Source organism: Acromyrmex echinatior, chromosome 13 (genome assembly GCF_024713525.1).
Source record: "Acromyrmex echinatior isolate Ae372 chromosome 13, ASM2471352v2, whole genome shotgun sequence".
NCBI lineage: Eukaryota > Metazoa > Arthropoda > Insecta > Hymenoptera > Formicidae > Acromyrmex > Acromyrmex echinatior.
The window spans coordinates 12,338,450-12,353,715 of NC_141864.1; the positions used below are offsets into that span (position 1 = coordinate 12,338,450).

The 15,266-nt window shown below is 32.2% G+C and overlaps 1 protein-coding gene across 5 annotated transcripts in view; it reads right to left on the reverse strand.

Annotated features, from left to right (window-relative positions):
* Hacl (2-hydroxyacyl-CoA lyase) overlaps positions 1-14,206 on the reverse strand; it is a 30,547-nt gene extending 16,341 nt beyond the window's left edge. The window contains exons 1-6 of one of the 5 annotated variants that reach the window (XM_087412889.1): positions 13,957-14,203; positions 12,194-12,444; positions 11,718-11,776; positions 8,445-8,586; positions 7,795-7,879; positions 6,829-7,010 (exon numbers count right to left, since the gene is read on the reverse strand). In XM_087412889.1, coding sequence (XP_087269015.1) covers positions 6,829-7,010; positions 7,795-7,879; positions 8,445-8,562 — 385 coding nt within the window. In that variant the 5' untranslated portion in view covers positions 8,563-8,586; positions 11,718-11,776; positions 12,194-12,444; positions 13,957-14,203. Of the gene's footprint in view, positions 1-6,828; positions 7,011-7,794; positions 7,880-8,444; positions 8,587-10,533; positions 11,346-11,717; positions 11,777-12,193; positions 12,445-13,956 lie in introns of those variants that run through there. The other 4 variants (XM_087412887.1, XM_087412890.1, XM_011070842.2 and 1 more) reach the window with 4 other exon arrangements.
* Positions 14,207-15,266: the final 1,060 nt, after the last annotated feature.

Sequence of the window (15,266 nt, forward strand, 5' to 3'; positions counted from 1 at the left end):
GAATTTTGTTAGCTATTGCAGCTCATGAGAAGCTGGTGATCAAGCAATGCGATGTCAAGTCGGCATTTCTCTACGGAGACATCGAGGAAGAAATTTATGTGCGACCTCCTGATGCAGTAGACATTGATGATGGAAAAGTTTGGAAATTAAAAAAATCGCTCTATGGTCTGAAGCAGTCACCTCGGAATTGGAACAAGAAATTTAATAAGCTTGTCACAACCTTCGGTTTGATTCGTTCTATAGCTGATCCTTGCATATATTACGGAAATGGTCAGAAGGGGCGTTTGTTGATGGCAATATATGTAGACGACATCCTCGTTGCTGGACAACCAGAAAACGTTGTGACTGAATTGCTAGATTTCATGAGGGCTGCGTTCGAGATAAAGATCGAAGAGCCAACCTGTTTCTTAGGTTTGGAACTAAATGTTGACCGAAGATCAGGACGTATTCGCGTAAATCAACAGGGATATATTCGTAATATGCTCGCTCGTTTTGACATGGAAAATTGTAACAAAGCCCCTACTCCGGGTGAAGTTCAAATTAGGAAACATCAACTAACGAAACATTTGGAGTTCCATTCCCTTATCGACAGGCTATTGGATGTTTACTATATGCAGCGATGCATACGAGACCAGATATCTCGTTTTAGGTTAATCATGCTGCTCGCGCTGTTGAAGCACCAACACCATATAACGTGAAGGAAGTGAAAAGAATTTTCCGTTACTTAAAAGGCACAATATCAGTAGGAATTCAGTTTGGTGAAGGTAAAAACGAAGTTGTTGGATATTGTGATTCAGACTATGCTGGATGTCCGGACACTGCTAAAAGTACTTATGGACATGTGTTCGTATTAAACGGTGGACCAATATCCTGGGAATCACGGAAGAGCACGATTGTCGCTGACTCCACAACTGTTGCTGAACTGCAGGCTGCTTATGAAGCATCAAAACAAGCCATATGGATTAAAGATCTCATGAAAGAACTCATGACTTCTTCTGAGAAACCAATAATAATCTATTGCGACAATGAAGCGGCTGTTAAGCTGTCAAAATCCGAGGAAATAAAGAAGAAAACCAAGCACGTCAATGTTCGCTTTAATTTTCTACGACAGACTGTTGGAGACAACAACGTGGAAGTTAAACATATTGCGGGCACAGAAAACTCAGCGGACATGCTAACGAAGCCTCTACCCCATGCAAAGCTGCTCCATTGCTGTAACCTTCTTTTTATCAAATGAGACTACGTCAAGAGGGGGTGTTGATTGTATGCCGTTAGTCCCACTATATATATCTATATATATGTATATCACGTTTTTTGTTTATTATTATATCAGTTACCTGACAGATGGCGTGAGCACCCTTCTCGTACTAACCTAACCTTTTTTGTTATTGTTTCGCACACGCCAGAAACTAAGCTCTGTCTTTTTATTCTTATTCAAAAATAAAGAAAATCCCAATAACAAGTACAAGAACATGCTGTTGGTGACGCGCACAAACACAAGTACCATTCGAGGGTCGATTATTGAGCAATAGGGGATACAAGTACAAACACGTAATCGCGTCATTGATGTCGATCACACCCAAGAAACAGAAGAAGAATTCGCGTATGGTTAGCCATATTATGCTTATCGTCAATAACTGAAGCGACTGATTCCTTGGTCTTCCAGGACACCACTGTGGTACATCGAGCACTTATGCCCTTTTATATATTTCATTATGTCCAATGGACTCCAAGATTTCTCCGTTTCATAAAAATTTCAACAAAAAAAAAACAAAAAAAAAGGAAAAAAAACAATCGTTAGTACAAAGTACGAACATAAAACTCGAGGTTCAACGGTCACTGATCGGTGAGTGATAATATTCAAGAAACGTGTCATTAGAAAATCTTCCCAACGATATTGGAAACATAAACAAAAAACATAGATCCTCAGAATCGTCAGATCTACGATAAAATGTACGACAAAGGTTACAAATCATGTAGAAAAAATCCTATTTACATCCAGGATCCACATTTAGATTTTGTACTTACTGAACCGATCGTGTATAAATAAAGATATTTCCAAACGTGTAAAAGCAAGTTGAAGGGCGTCAACAATAGGAAGTTGGTAAAATAAATGAGGAATCACAAAGCGTAGCTTTTAATTTTTTAGATTGTTGATCGTAAAATTTAGGTAAATATTTTCTAAATGAGAGAACACAAGTAATAAAAGAAAAATCGATGACAAAAAAGAGTGCGTTCGATTTGGAGTACTCGCCTTTGTGTGAATACTTGCACATCCTGTCTTCCACATTTACTGTGGAAGAGTTGTGTTTTCTTTTAGTTTTTTTTTCTTTTTTGTTTTTTGTTTAGCAGCCGAAAAACATTGGCACTTCTATTAACATGTGGCGACATGTCACCGATCTGATAGTATATATATATATATATATATATATATATATATATATATATATATATATATATGCCTCGACGCGCCAGGAAAAACCATAAAAATTGAAAAAACTGTATCGTACAAAAGAAACTCGTACTCTATTCTTCCATCCCTTTCTTCACTCATAGCACGTTACGCGCGCTCTATCTTTCTCTAACATGCAAACCTTTATTATCGATGGAATTTTAAAGAAAAACATGGTCAAATTTTGATAATAAAAAAAAAGGATGTGTGTAGGAGCCCTATTGTGTAGGAGCCTAGATCTTTCCCCCTCTTTCCCCCGCGTTAGGTATCCCCCACGTCTACAAGTACTTCCTCGCACCCCGCGTTCCCCTCTAGCCCCTGGGTAGAACCCGCCTTCCTTTACTACTGATAGGCTATTTTATTCTTCCACCAATAGGTGTGTATATATATCATGCACCACTATTGGTAGAGGAATGAGATAGCCTATACTCCTTTCTTACTCGAATAAGTTTGACGAAATCCTTATGGCCAGTCTCTGATTAAAGGGTCTCTAATGAAGTCAAGCCCCGAGCATTCGTGGCTCTATCCAAGTGATATCACACGATCACATTACCGATTGTGGAACCAAAAATGGAATCGTTAAATAAAAATGTATTAGACAAAGTCTTTCAGGGCGTGGCTTCTTTAGGGAGCGATCGATTTGAAGAGACTTAAAACAGCGGAATACGACCAATATCTGATCTTCTTTTTCGACCTAAAAGATTTCAAATGAGAAAAGATTTCATTGAGCCTCAAATTACAGCGGCACAGTTAGATGCCATTACGAGAGACAAAGAAAGAAAGAGAGGGAGAGATGGAGGGAGGAAGGGATGGCTGGAATGTAAACAACAATAGCACTTATTCAGGAGCCACATAGCTTCTAAATCTATTTAAGTAATTGCAGAGCTGTGTTAAGATGGATATTCAGGATATGTCCAGCATTGCAGTCAAAGGACTAAGTGCAATCTTTTATGTCACAACTCAGTTGCGCGAGAACTTTTACTAAAGACGACACTAGAAATAGCTGGCATCTAGCAACACTATTACGAATCTGTTCATTTCGCACTAAATATATTTTCTGTTTATTTTCCGAATTTCCGTTTTGTTTATTCTCGTAAGTGCCGCACCGCCAGTATAGTCATTTGCTAATTTTTCAAGTCGAAGAAGAGAGAGAATAATAAAGAATTTATGGAGAATTTAAAACAGAGGAAACGAAAACATATTTGGAAAAACGAAAGAACGGAGGGAAAAAAATAGTACAGGAAATTGGCGAAATAGATTTAATAATACCGGAGAAGTGATTAAAGAGAAGAAGAAAATGGAAAAAAGGAGTACAGAGTAAAACAAAAGATGAGAAGAAGCAGATATATAGAATTTGTAGAATATATAAAGAAAGAGAAAATCAAAAAAAGGAGAAGAAAAGTAAGAAAGAATATTATCATAAAAGAAATAGAAGAAAAAACAAGAACATATGAAAATATATTAGGTGTATAACTTTGCTTCCGCCGTTTTTTTTCCGAAATTCGAGACTTTATTGTAAAAAACTGATTATACATTTATGATTCAAAGTATTGTCTATCGCTGGCCACTACTTTCTCTCATCTTTTGGGCAGCGTACGAATCCCACGTCGAAAAAACTGGTCATCTTTTGAAGTGATCCACGAACCAATTTTTTATTTCTTCATAAGACCGGAAGTGCTGGTCAGCCAGGCCGTGTGCCATTGATCGAAACAAGTGATAGTCAGAGGGAGCAACGTCTGGAGAATATGGCGGGTGGGGTAGGACTTCCCATTTCAACGTTTCCAAGTATGTCTTGATCACTTTCGCAACATGGGGTCGAGCATTGTCATGCAAAATCACTTTATCGTGTCTCTCGTTGTATTGCGGCCGTTTGTCTTTCAATGCTCGGCTCAAATGCATCAATTGCATTCGATACCGATCGCCTGTGATTGTTTCAGTCCGTTTTAACAGCTCATAATACACTACGCCGAGCTGGTCCCACCAAATATAGAGCATGACCTTGGAGCCGTGAATATTCGATTTGGCCGTCGACGTGGAAGCATGGCCGGGAACTCCCCATGATTTTCTGCGCGTGGGGTTATTGTAATGAATCCATTTTTCGTCCCCAATCACAATGCGATGCAGAAATCCCTTCCGTCTTTGCCTTTCAAGCAGCTGTTCACAAGCAAACAAACGCCGTTCAACATCTCTCGGCTTCAACTCGTACGGCACTCAATTTCCTTGCTTCTGAATCATTCTCATAGCTTTGAGGCGTTTTGAAATGGCTGGTTGAGTCACTCCCAATGATCATGCCAATGATCATTCTTTTTGATTTTGACACGAGTCTTGATCAAGTAATGCCTCCAATTCTGCATCTTCGGAAACCTTCTCTCTTCCATCACTATGCCGGTCTTCGACGTCAAAATCACTGTTCTTGAAGCGTTGAAACCACTCACGACACGTTCTTTCACTAATAGCGGTCTCACCATAAGTATTTGAGAGCATTTGATAATCCTCAGCCGCAGATTTCTTCATATTGAAGCAGAAAATTAAAATCTCCCGCAAATGACGAGAATTTAGCTCGTAAACTGACATTTTCAATCGAGAATAACTTTATAATGCAGACACAAATCGACTAATGTTTCTATGGGGTTATGTTGACAGATGCCCAAGTTTATTGTATGACGTCTATGATCTATTTATTTCGACTACCACTTACCGCTAAAGCCATCTATAGGAAAACGGCGAAAGCAAAGTTATACCTAATATGTAGGAGGAAGAGAGTTTAGAAATATAAATAAGAAAGTTAAAAGAAAGTCTAAGAAAACAATAGATGAATGTAAAGAAGCCATGATATGGAAATATTAGAAGAATCGGGGTCGTGTTTGGATGATGCGATAGAAAGAAGTCAGAGGATTAAGAAGATAAGGAGATAGACGGAGCAGCAGTGAGGACAGTAAGAAAGAAGAATGGATGAAAATTGAAGATTAACAAATTGGAATTTAGCCGCGAGATATAGAGGAAAGCTTCTATTATGAAAATACCAAGGTTTATTTTGCGTAAATGCTAGAAGTTTGTGGGCAGAATTTAAAAAAATAATAGATCATTTTGAAGGGAATTTAATAAGCTTGAAGATAATGTTATATAAAATTTAATTTAAATTCCATTTTTTTTTGAAAATTAAAAAAATTTAAAAAGTGAGCAAATCACAAAGTCAAAAAATTGTGCTCCTAATATGAGATGCCCCGAAAAATCAATAGTAAAACGCAAAGTACTCGTATATCAGTACTGTAACTAAAAAACTTTATTCAATATTTCTTAAATACAAATAAACTCAGCTAGGGTGCGCGAAAAATGAGTATGCGATCCATTATACTCAGAACTCGTCTTCAGGTAGTTCGAATCAAACATCGTAGAAATAGGCACTCGATGTTCATTCCGGTTGTTCTTTTTATTATTGTACAATAACATTTATACTTTAGCAACGATTTTCACTATGATATGAGAGCATGTGTTATTTCATATTAGAAATACCCTGGATATCTCATATTACAATTTCTATGCCTTACGGTTTTACAATCATTAAATCTAACTTCTAATTAAGCAATTCAACATATCCCGTATTTTTCTATTAATACGACCTTATCACTACGTGAAGAATTTATTGCCAAATATTTATTTATTAAATAATAAACAATGTTTAAAGACTCATCTCAATGAAACTTGAAGACATCCAAATTCTAAAATCTTTTTTTTTTTACAATGACTATAAGCATGAATAATGAATTTTCTACTAAATAGTTTTCAATTCAAGATCAATAAATTCATGATGGAACCAATAGATAGTGTCTATTAGTTTAGCAGAAACGCAGCTACCTCATATTAGGCGCCTATCTGACAATAGGGGACTTTCCTCTAGATGTAAATAAAAGTTGATAGAAATAGAGAGAAGAGAGTTAAGATTGTAAAGGAAGAAAAATCTGAGATAAAAAGAAGTAGAAAAAAGATAAGTAGAGATAAATTGAAAAAGATAAGAAAGAAATAACAAGTAATATTATACATTTGAGACTAGTACGTTAGAATTTAAATTTAAAAATAGATGGATAAATATGTGAAGGAAAAGAACTAAGTCTCCTTCTTAGCTTTGCAATGCTGAAGGATATAAAAATTTCATTTTATAATAATAATTTGCACAAATGAACTCTTTAAAATTTTAATATATTAGAGTAAAAAAATATTATAAATGATTAATCTAAATTTTTTAAATATACGTAATGTTAAATTTTTTGCAAACTATTATGAAGCTGTCACTGTCTTCGGCCAATATCTAGAATCTATTAAATGCTAATGCTGCCCTAAGTTAATCCGAAAACTGCAGAAGTCTTGGCACTCCTTACCTGGTCTACCATAAGTGGCGAGTCGTACAGCTTTTTCAACATGCAACGGAATAAGTGCAACTGACGGTGGCCTTGCTGCGTATTTACAGTATGGTCTACTTGCCTCGACCTGTGGCCATTCCTGAAATCCGCCAATTCCCTCGTGATCCTCCGGGCAGGATCCTCCTAGTACGAGCACAGGCCTGCCGAAATATATAGGTACTGAATCAGAATGATTTTGAATATTCGTTACAATTATATCTTACATGGAGAAAAAATGTAAAGTAATAGGTGATAGAATTCTAACAAATTTTATGGCAGACCATATAAGAACAGGCGCAAAATATTTTTTACCTTACATCTACGATATTTTTACTTTCAATCAAATAAAGTTTGATTGAATAATTTCATCATAATTTCTGCAAAAATAATCAGAATATTTTTACTAGTCTGCTAAAGTAAAAATTATTCAACCATTTTTTTCTGTGTGACGCGCTAGAAAATCTAAGTTATAAATTTTACAAAGCGAAGTCAAATCAACAATTTCATATAATTTTTATAGATAGCAAAAAATACATGCCCGATGTTTTCATAAGAAAAAATCCAGAATGACCAGAATGATGTAATGTAATTTCGATGCATCGCCATGATTTTTATGCAACGAGATTGTAATCACAACTATTATAAGTCAGACGGCAGTTGGGTGAACAATTTCCACGACGATTTCCACGCAATAAACAAAATTACATCGAGAATCGCCACACGTGTCAATCGTTCCGTAAGATACGAAAAATAATTAATTAATCCATTTCCGTTCCAAGAATCTAATATTCATTACGTATTCTCGTGTATTATAGATATACGAGTGCTTTGATATTTCATACTTCGTGATATTTTACTCTTACGATTATTACTAATAACGTACTCCATTTAATATAACATTAGTAAATTAAGATAATAGTATAGGAATCACAGGTCAATGCTTACCAACAATTTACTTGCGCATTTGCCATACCACCAATAACATGCAACAACCCTGGACCAGAAACACATAGTACCACCGCAGGTTTTCCTGGATGAAAATTCTATATTTTATATAAACTCATTTTTTTCATTAAGTAAGAGAAAGTCGAATTGGGAGGACGGCCACACGAAATTTAAATTCCGATTGAGATAATACTTTTCGCAATAAATTGTTCGTAGTTTTTAAGATTTTTATTAACATCAAATTATTGATATTCTCTGAAATGCTCATTAGCATCAATATTATTAAATTGCTTATCCATTTAACATGTGATATTGTTACTCATACTTCTATTCATGATTGCATTTCGAAACTGAAAAAGATTTCTTTTACTTAATTAGATTTATTCTGATTGGTCTAATTTCGTATTATAATTTTTTTGTTCATGATATTTTATTTTCTATATCATCTCACTTACTTTATGAAACAATGATTACGCTTATTTAATCAAGTGATAGAGTTTATACAACTGTTACTATTTTTGTAAAGCGTTTTGCAAAAGAGATGTTTTTAGAAGATATCCTTGTCTTTCATCAATGTTAATATATGCATATTTACAAATGAATATATTAACATTGAAAATATATATAATTTATGAAAAATTTTTACTTACTCATTAAATATCCGTAAGCTTGCGCGGCATAGCAGGCGGCCTGCTCATTTCTAAAACCTATATATTGCATACCGATGGATTGCATAGTTATAGCCAAATCAATCACAGGGTGTCCCATAATGCCGAAAACATAAGTCAAGCCCTGTTTACAATGTATAATATATATTATAGTTACAGTAAGATATAAGAAAATATCTCGGAATAAGTTAGGTATAATTGAATGATAAATGTAATTAAAACATTACAACATAAATTTCTTTCTTTCTATGTGACCTCTCTGATGAAAAAAATTCTCATTAAAATTTGAAGAAGTTTAAGATTTATTTTCTTAAAAATCTTCATAAGTTTAAAATGTGAAAAATTCTTAAGTAAAAATATGCCATTTTTAAAATTTATCACGTTTTTAAAATGAAGATTTCTAAGAAAATACCTTAAATTTCTTTAAATTTTTTAATTTCATAAATAATGAAAAACCAATATTTCAAAATGCACATATGAATAATTCTAGAAAAAATATAGACTTTCTCAGCATTACTGAAAAATGTATTCCAATAAGACAGTTGAGAAATTTTTTAAAAAGTTATAAAATTATAAAGTTATATAAAAATTGAAAAAAATTCTGAAATATATATTGAAATTTTAAAAAATTATGTAAGGAATTCTAAGAAAAACTTTCACTAAAGTTGCTCTTAAAAAATATTGATAGAATCAATCATCAATCAGAAATTTCTGGACGATTGAAAGCAAATAGCGCAGAAGTTGGTGTGTTTGATCTTCACAATAGTATATTTCAATTCTTACGTAACATATTCGATCGATATGTTATGTAAAAATTAAAATATACTGTGAAACTCAAACGCACTAACTTCTGCGCTATTATTACTCTCAATCATCCGAAAATTTTTGATTGATGATTATTTTATTATCTAGAGAACTCAACTTAGTTTATTAATTTATTGACAGATAAAAGTGTAATTGAAAGCAAATTTAAGTTAGGAAATTTTCATTCACTTTCATTTAATTGTGGTGTATGTTTTCTCTATTATAATCTCTTCTCTCCTTTCTCTTCTATCTATAACATAGATATGTATCTATGACGTATCTATAACGCGCCATGTCTTAGCGCCAAGACAATTCCGCGTCTCCTTCAGATATACATATTTATTTTCTCTAAAAGCATATTAAACAAGAGATCGGTCTAAAGATGCACTCTCTGAAAGGATTTCTAATATCGAGAAAAAAAGTATTCTTGACATATTTAATTTTAGTTCAATTATATACAGTATAAAATTATAACTGTATTAAGATTAAATCAATAATTTTTATTCTACCTCTTGAATAAAATAAGATCGACATCTTATCTTGAAACGAATATAACATATATAAATTTAGGTTTATATATTCTTATTCTTTAGAATAAGTCTATTCAATGTTATACGTGATGATGTATATACGTGATCATAGCAACAAAACTCTCGTAGTCTAACGCGCTAGATGAGAGACACGCGAAACGAGAGATTCTGAGTTCGAGTCCCGGCTGAGCCCAGTTTTTCGTTGCCGAAAAATGTAACATAAATTTTTCTTTAAGAAAATCAATGGAATAGGATCAAGAATACTTAACTTTAGATTTTTTTATTTAAGAAAAAAATATTCTTTTCTGAAGAATAAATACAATTGGCTTTATATCGATCTTATTTTATTCCAGATCGAGGAGTAATAGTTGAATACAGAAATCTTTTCTGGGGATGTGCTTATTTCATTTGTATGTTTTTGTCATACAAATGTGTGCAGGACAGAAAGGGCTTCAAATCTCTCTATCTTATAGCCAATCAACAGGCTTAAAAAATTTGTCACAAAAAGGTAAATAGTGGTCTATGTGATGTGGCACGCAGTGTATACAAAATAAACAGTATCTATTTATTATCGGAGTGTTGATAATGTACGGCCCCGATGAACTCGCACGAAATGAAAATAAGACTCTTCATTTCATGTGAAAAAGCATCAGTAGCTCAGCAGCTTCGACGATCTGTATGCATTAAATAACAAAAAGCGATTTTCAGCATGTATCAAGAACACAACGAGAACACACCGTTAATTGCACCGCCAAAAAAGCGTAAGTGTTGATTATACGATTGTGATAAGAGTCGATTTTTATTCGTGCCGAAATGAATTTGATTTGCGATGCATGCTCAGGTAAGTCGCTTATATTATGCCACATACAAATGCAAGTTGTTATAAGTGTGTTCTATAAAATTAGTCTTTTCCTCGATTTACTCGGACATCCGTTGTCAACAATTATTACATCAAATCGTATCATCATTTCAACTTTTCGAGCGTATCAAATCTTCTACTTGTGTACAAGAAACAAATTATTATTCACTTGGTGAGATTACGTATCTATAATACTGCAACTTGAAAATGTTATCATTCCTACCTTGTGTATTATATACGTACTCGATTAATTTTTGCTACAATTATTAATATACTCATCGAGGATATATGCAACTGTCTTCTATTTATCAGAAACAATGAGATTAAAAAGTTACTTTTTGGTGAAAATTTTTTTTAGAATTCTTATATTTTTTCCAAAATTCATACTTATGTAAATTTTACAATTTTTCAGAATCTCTGTATTTTATAATTTTTTAGGAAATCCTCAAATTTTTTATAAAAATTGAAACACTTTTCGGAAGTATTGAGAAGTTTATATCTTTTTTTTATAATTCTTCATACTTATCGTTTATTTTTTACGGCAATGACAGGATTCAAAAATAAAAAATTGTGATTTTTGTAGTTATAGCTAATTGCAAATAAGAATGGAAACATAAAAAAGAAGAAAGAAAAACATAATTTCAAAAGCACATACTTTTATTATATCAGCTATTATTATTTATTATTATATATCAAAATTGTATTTCAAAATTAAAATTACAAAATATTAATAATTTATTAATAAAACATTCGACCTCATTTTCTGAAAAACTTAGTTTTTTTTTTACTTGTGTCGTTGTAGGAAATGAGTAATATGTGCATATTACTCTGAAATATTTTAAGATTTTTTCATTCTATTATTTCTCATTCAATTTCTGAATTTATAAAATCTAAAAAAATTTTTTTTAAAGTATTTTTTCAGAAGTCTTTATAAATTTAAAATACAACAATTAATATAACAAATTCTTAAAATATTACGAGATATGAGAATTTATGATGTATTAAATTTTATTGATACATTAAAAGATGAAAATTACATACAATTTTAAGGACTGATCTTACCAATCGATTAGTCGGCCAAATTTTACTAATTTTGCCAACTTCAAAATTGAATCTGGCAGCTGTGAAGAATGATGTAATATATATTGTTATTGCCACATATCTACATGATATCAAAATATGTAAAATTAATTATTTTAATTAGAAGTATTATTTAATTATTAATTCGAAATTTATTATTTTATATAAAATTTTTATATACAAGGTGGGCCATCTATTGGTACGTTTTTAAAAATGCGATCAAATGAGCATACATTGATATTTTTTATTAATTTTTTTTTTGTTGTGAAGCTAAAAGTATCCGCGTCAAGAATGAAAAACGATTTCGTTCATGTGGCTCCCTCTACTGGCCTTACAGTATGCCATTCGGTCACCCCAATTATTAATGACATTTTGGACTACCTCGGCGCCAATTTCACTCAAAACAGTCGTAATATAATGTCATCCACTAACATCCCTTTCTCACGAACTTTCCTCACCAATTTGCGTATAGCTCCTTCGGTGGGTGCTCTATCACGACCCATATTTCTTTTCAAAATTCGTACAGTTTCGGCGACACAGCACTGACTTTGAAAATAAGTTTTTAAAATTTCAAAACGCTCTTCAAGAGAAAACATGTTGTTTCGTGCCGCGGACGGTATGACTAATAAACTGTCAAAATTTCGGGTCTGTAGCTCGTTCGGTGTTGCCATACGACGAAATTCAAAAACGTACCAATAGATGGCCCACCCTGTAAATAAATCATAATTTGCAGAAAATTAGGATATTTTCAGTTTTGCAATTTTGAAATTTAATAGGCCGATTAAGCTAATCAAAGTTGGTAAGATAATCAGCGTTATTATGACCGCATCAAAAATTAAATAAACATTCCAAGTCAATGACTTGTTAGATAAAACTAATATGATAATCTTAGCTCGGATTCTCTCACAGACACCGGCGCCTCGACACCGAGCATGATTAGTGAAAAATGGATGATGCAGATAAATTTTATCCTCTAAATCAATTTTTCATCAAACGCTCGATATCTGTATGAGAATTTATGCTTTGGGTACGGTCAATATTGGTCAACGTAATGTTATAATAAATATTTCAAAGCATTCTTTAATTGGTCAATTTGTAAAATTCTTTCTTCTGATTGGTCAGTCCAATGCCTCAAAGCATTTATAGGATGCTTTTTATTAACTCGGATCTATAATAGGTTTTAAGCCTTAAGCCATAAGAAATGGATGAATCACAGTCAGTTATTTCCCTCGCATTCGACTGTAAGTTCGGATCTACAATGGGTATTTTAGGCTTTAAGCCATAAGAAATTGACCAATTACAGTCGAATACGAGGAAAATAATTGATTGTGATTCGTCCATTCCTTATGGCTTATGACTTAAAAATCTAGTAGATTCAGACTTAAGGATATTTCCTCATAACAGTTAGAATTTCGGAAAATAGAATCTCGGAAAAAGTAATACGATCAATCAAAATCGTTTAAGTTTAGCGCGTTCGGGTAATACGCTAATCTGATTTGTCGTATTACTTTTCTGAGATTCTGTTTTCCGAAATTCTAGATACTTTCTAGCAAGGACACAGTTAGACACTGTATAACAGTGAATTGTTTCATCCTTAACATAGGCAAAGATTACACTGTAATGATTACACTGTTCTGACTGTGTCCTTACTGGAAAGCACTCTGTGATTATCATGCGACATCATTTATGTCTGTTTTTACCGATGTAGATTAACTTTAACCTCGGTTCAACTTATTCTAATCTTTAGAACTAGAACAAAAATAAAGAATATTAAAGTCAATCTATATTGATGGAAGTGAGCATTAAATGGAAGGCACACATAATAAGACTTTGATCGCACCTTTAAAGAGCGAAATCGTAAGTCTGTTCACATTGCTTGTACTTTTTGCACTCAGAATCTTTCTTTTTCTTTAATGACCGAATATACATTTATCTCGTTTTAAATGCAAAATTTTTAAGTAGTAACGCAAACAAATCATGTTAAACAAAAAGAATGCAAAATTTGATCACGTGATGACATACCAATGATCATAACCTAAAATCGATGTGCATTTGTTTTGCATAAAGTACTATTTGTTCGAAATCTTAGAACTGACGATTTCGCGAGAGATCTTATGCAGGAATTTCCTTAAAAATGTGCAAAAATCCCGGAGAATCGAGAATACATTTGGATTACTAAATAGCGCCGAGAGTCATCGTCAGCAAAAATACTGGCCCGTACCTGCTCCTTCAGGGCCTCTGCTACAATTAAATTTCCGTTCTTCATTCTGAACTGATTCACGTTCGTTCGATCCTTAACAATGTATACACGGAATTAATATACTGTTATCGTTCGTCGGATACGTAAATGTCAACTCACTCCACGTTCGTTTGCAAATCGCGACTATATAATATCACCGTGATTGTTGTACCCGTAGTTTCTCCGATAATGACTGTCAAGTTTCAAGACGCTGATACGCAGTTATTATTTGTGACCGTATCCGATGTTATCACATGTTGAAAAACAAATTTACGAATTGAAAGATTTTTAATTATTTCAAAAGAGGAGAGAGAGGAGAGAGAGACTTTAAAAGATAGCTGATTTTTAAGTCACGCTAAATAAAACGTATAAAACATTAATTATTATGATTTTAAATTATTTTTCATGTAAGAAATACGAATAATAATTTAAAGTATAAAAATATTCAATGTATAAAACATTAATTATTATGATTTCAAATTTGTTGTTTATTATTTATTATTCGTGTATTTATGTACTGCTCGTGCTTGATATATATAATTAAAAAACAAAGTTTTTCTAAAAAAATTAGTTTGAATATTTTGAATTAAAATTTTGTAATATTAATTTTGAAATGCAATTTTGATGTAATAACTAATCGTATAGGAATAAAGTGGGTATTTTAAATGTATATTTTTGCCTTTATGTTTCCGTTCTTTTATTGCAAGCAACTTGGAAATGATAATTTTTTAGATATATCGTTGTAGCAAATAAGTGATATCTAATTTTTGATATGATCTTTTGTTGACTTATGTAATTTTTTGAGTAACTTAATTCCTTATGTTTTATATAAACTTGAATTTTATATGGTTAACGTTTATATACTTTTATAAATTATTTATATAAAATTCCATTTTAAACAATATCCTATTCTATTTCTTTTCAATTTAAAAAAAATATATTTTAAATACAAAAATTTTAGAGAAAAATATTTCAGATAAAATTATATTTTGATTTGAAGGACGAATAATTATAAAATTAATTTTTAAAACAAATTAATTTTGATTATATGTGAAGATCATGGTCTTTTTTAAATGGAATTATATAATTTTTTTACATAATATGATTGTTTTTATTATTCTGCATATAAAAATATTAAAATAAAGATATAAAGAAAACAATAATTTACGACATATTTTATATTTTTAGCATATTTTGAACTTTTATATGAAATATAAAATATCTCGCGCGTATGTGTATTTTTTTACACCAATCAATTCATTTCATTATTCTATGAAAGTATTAAGGTACAG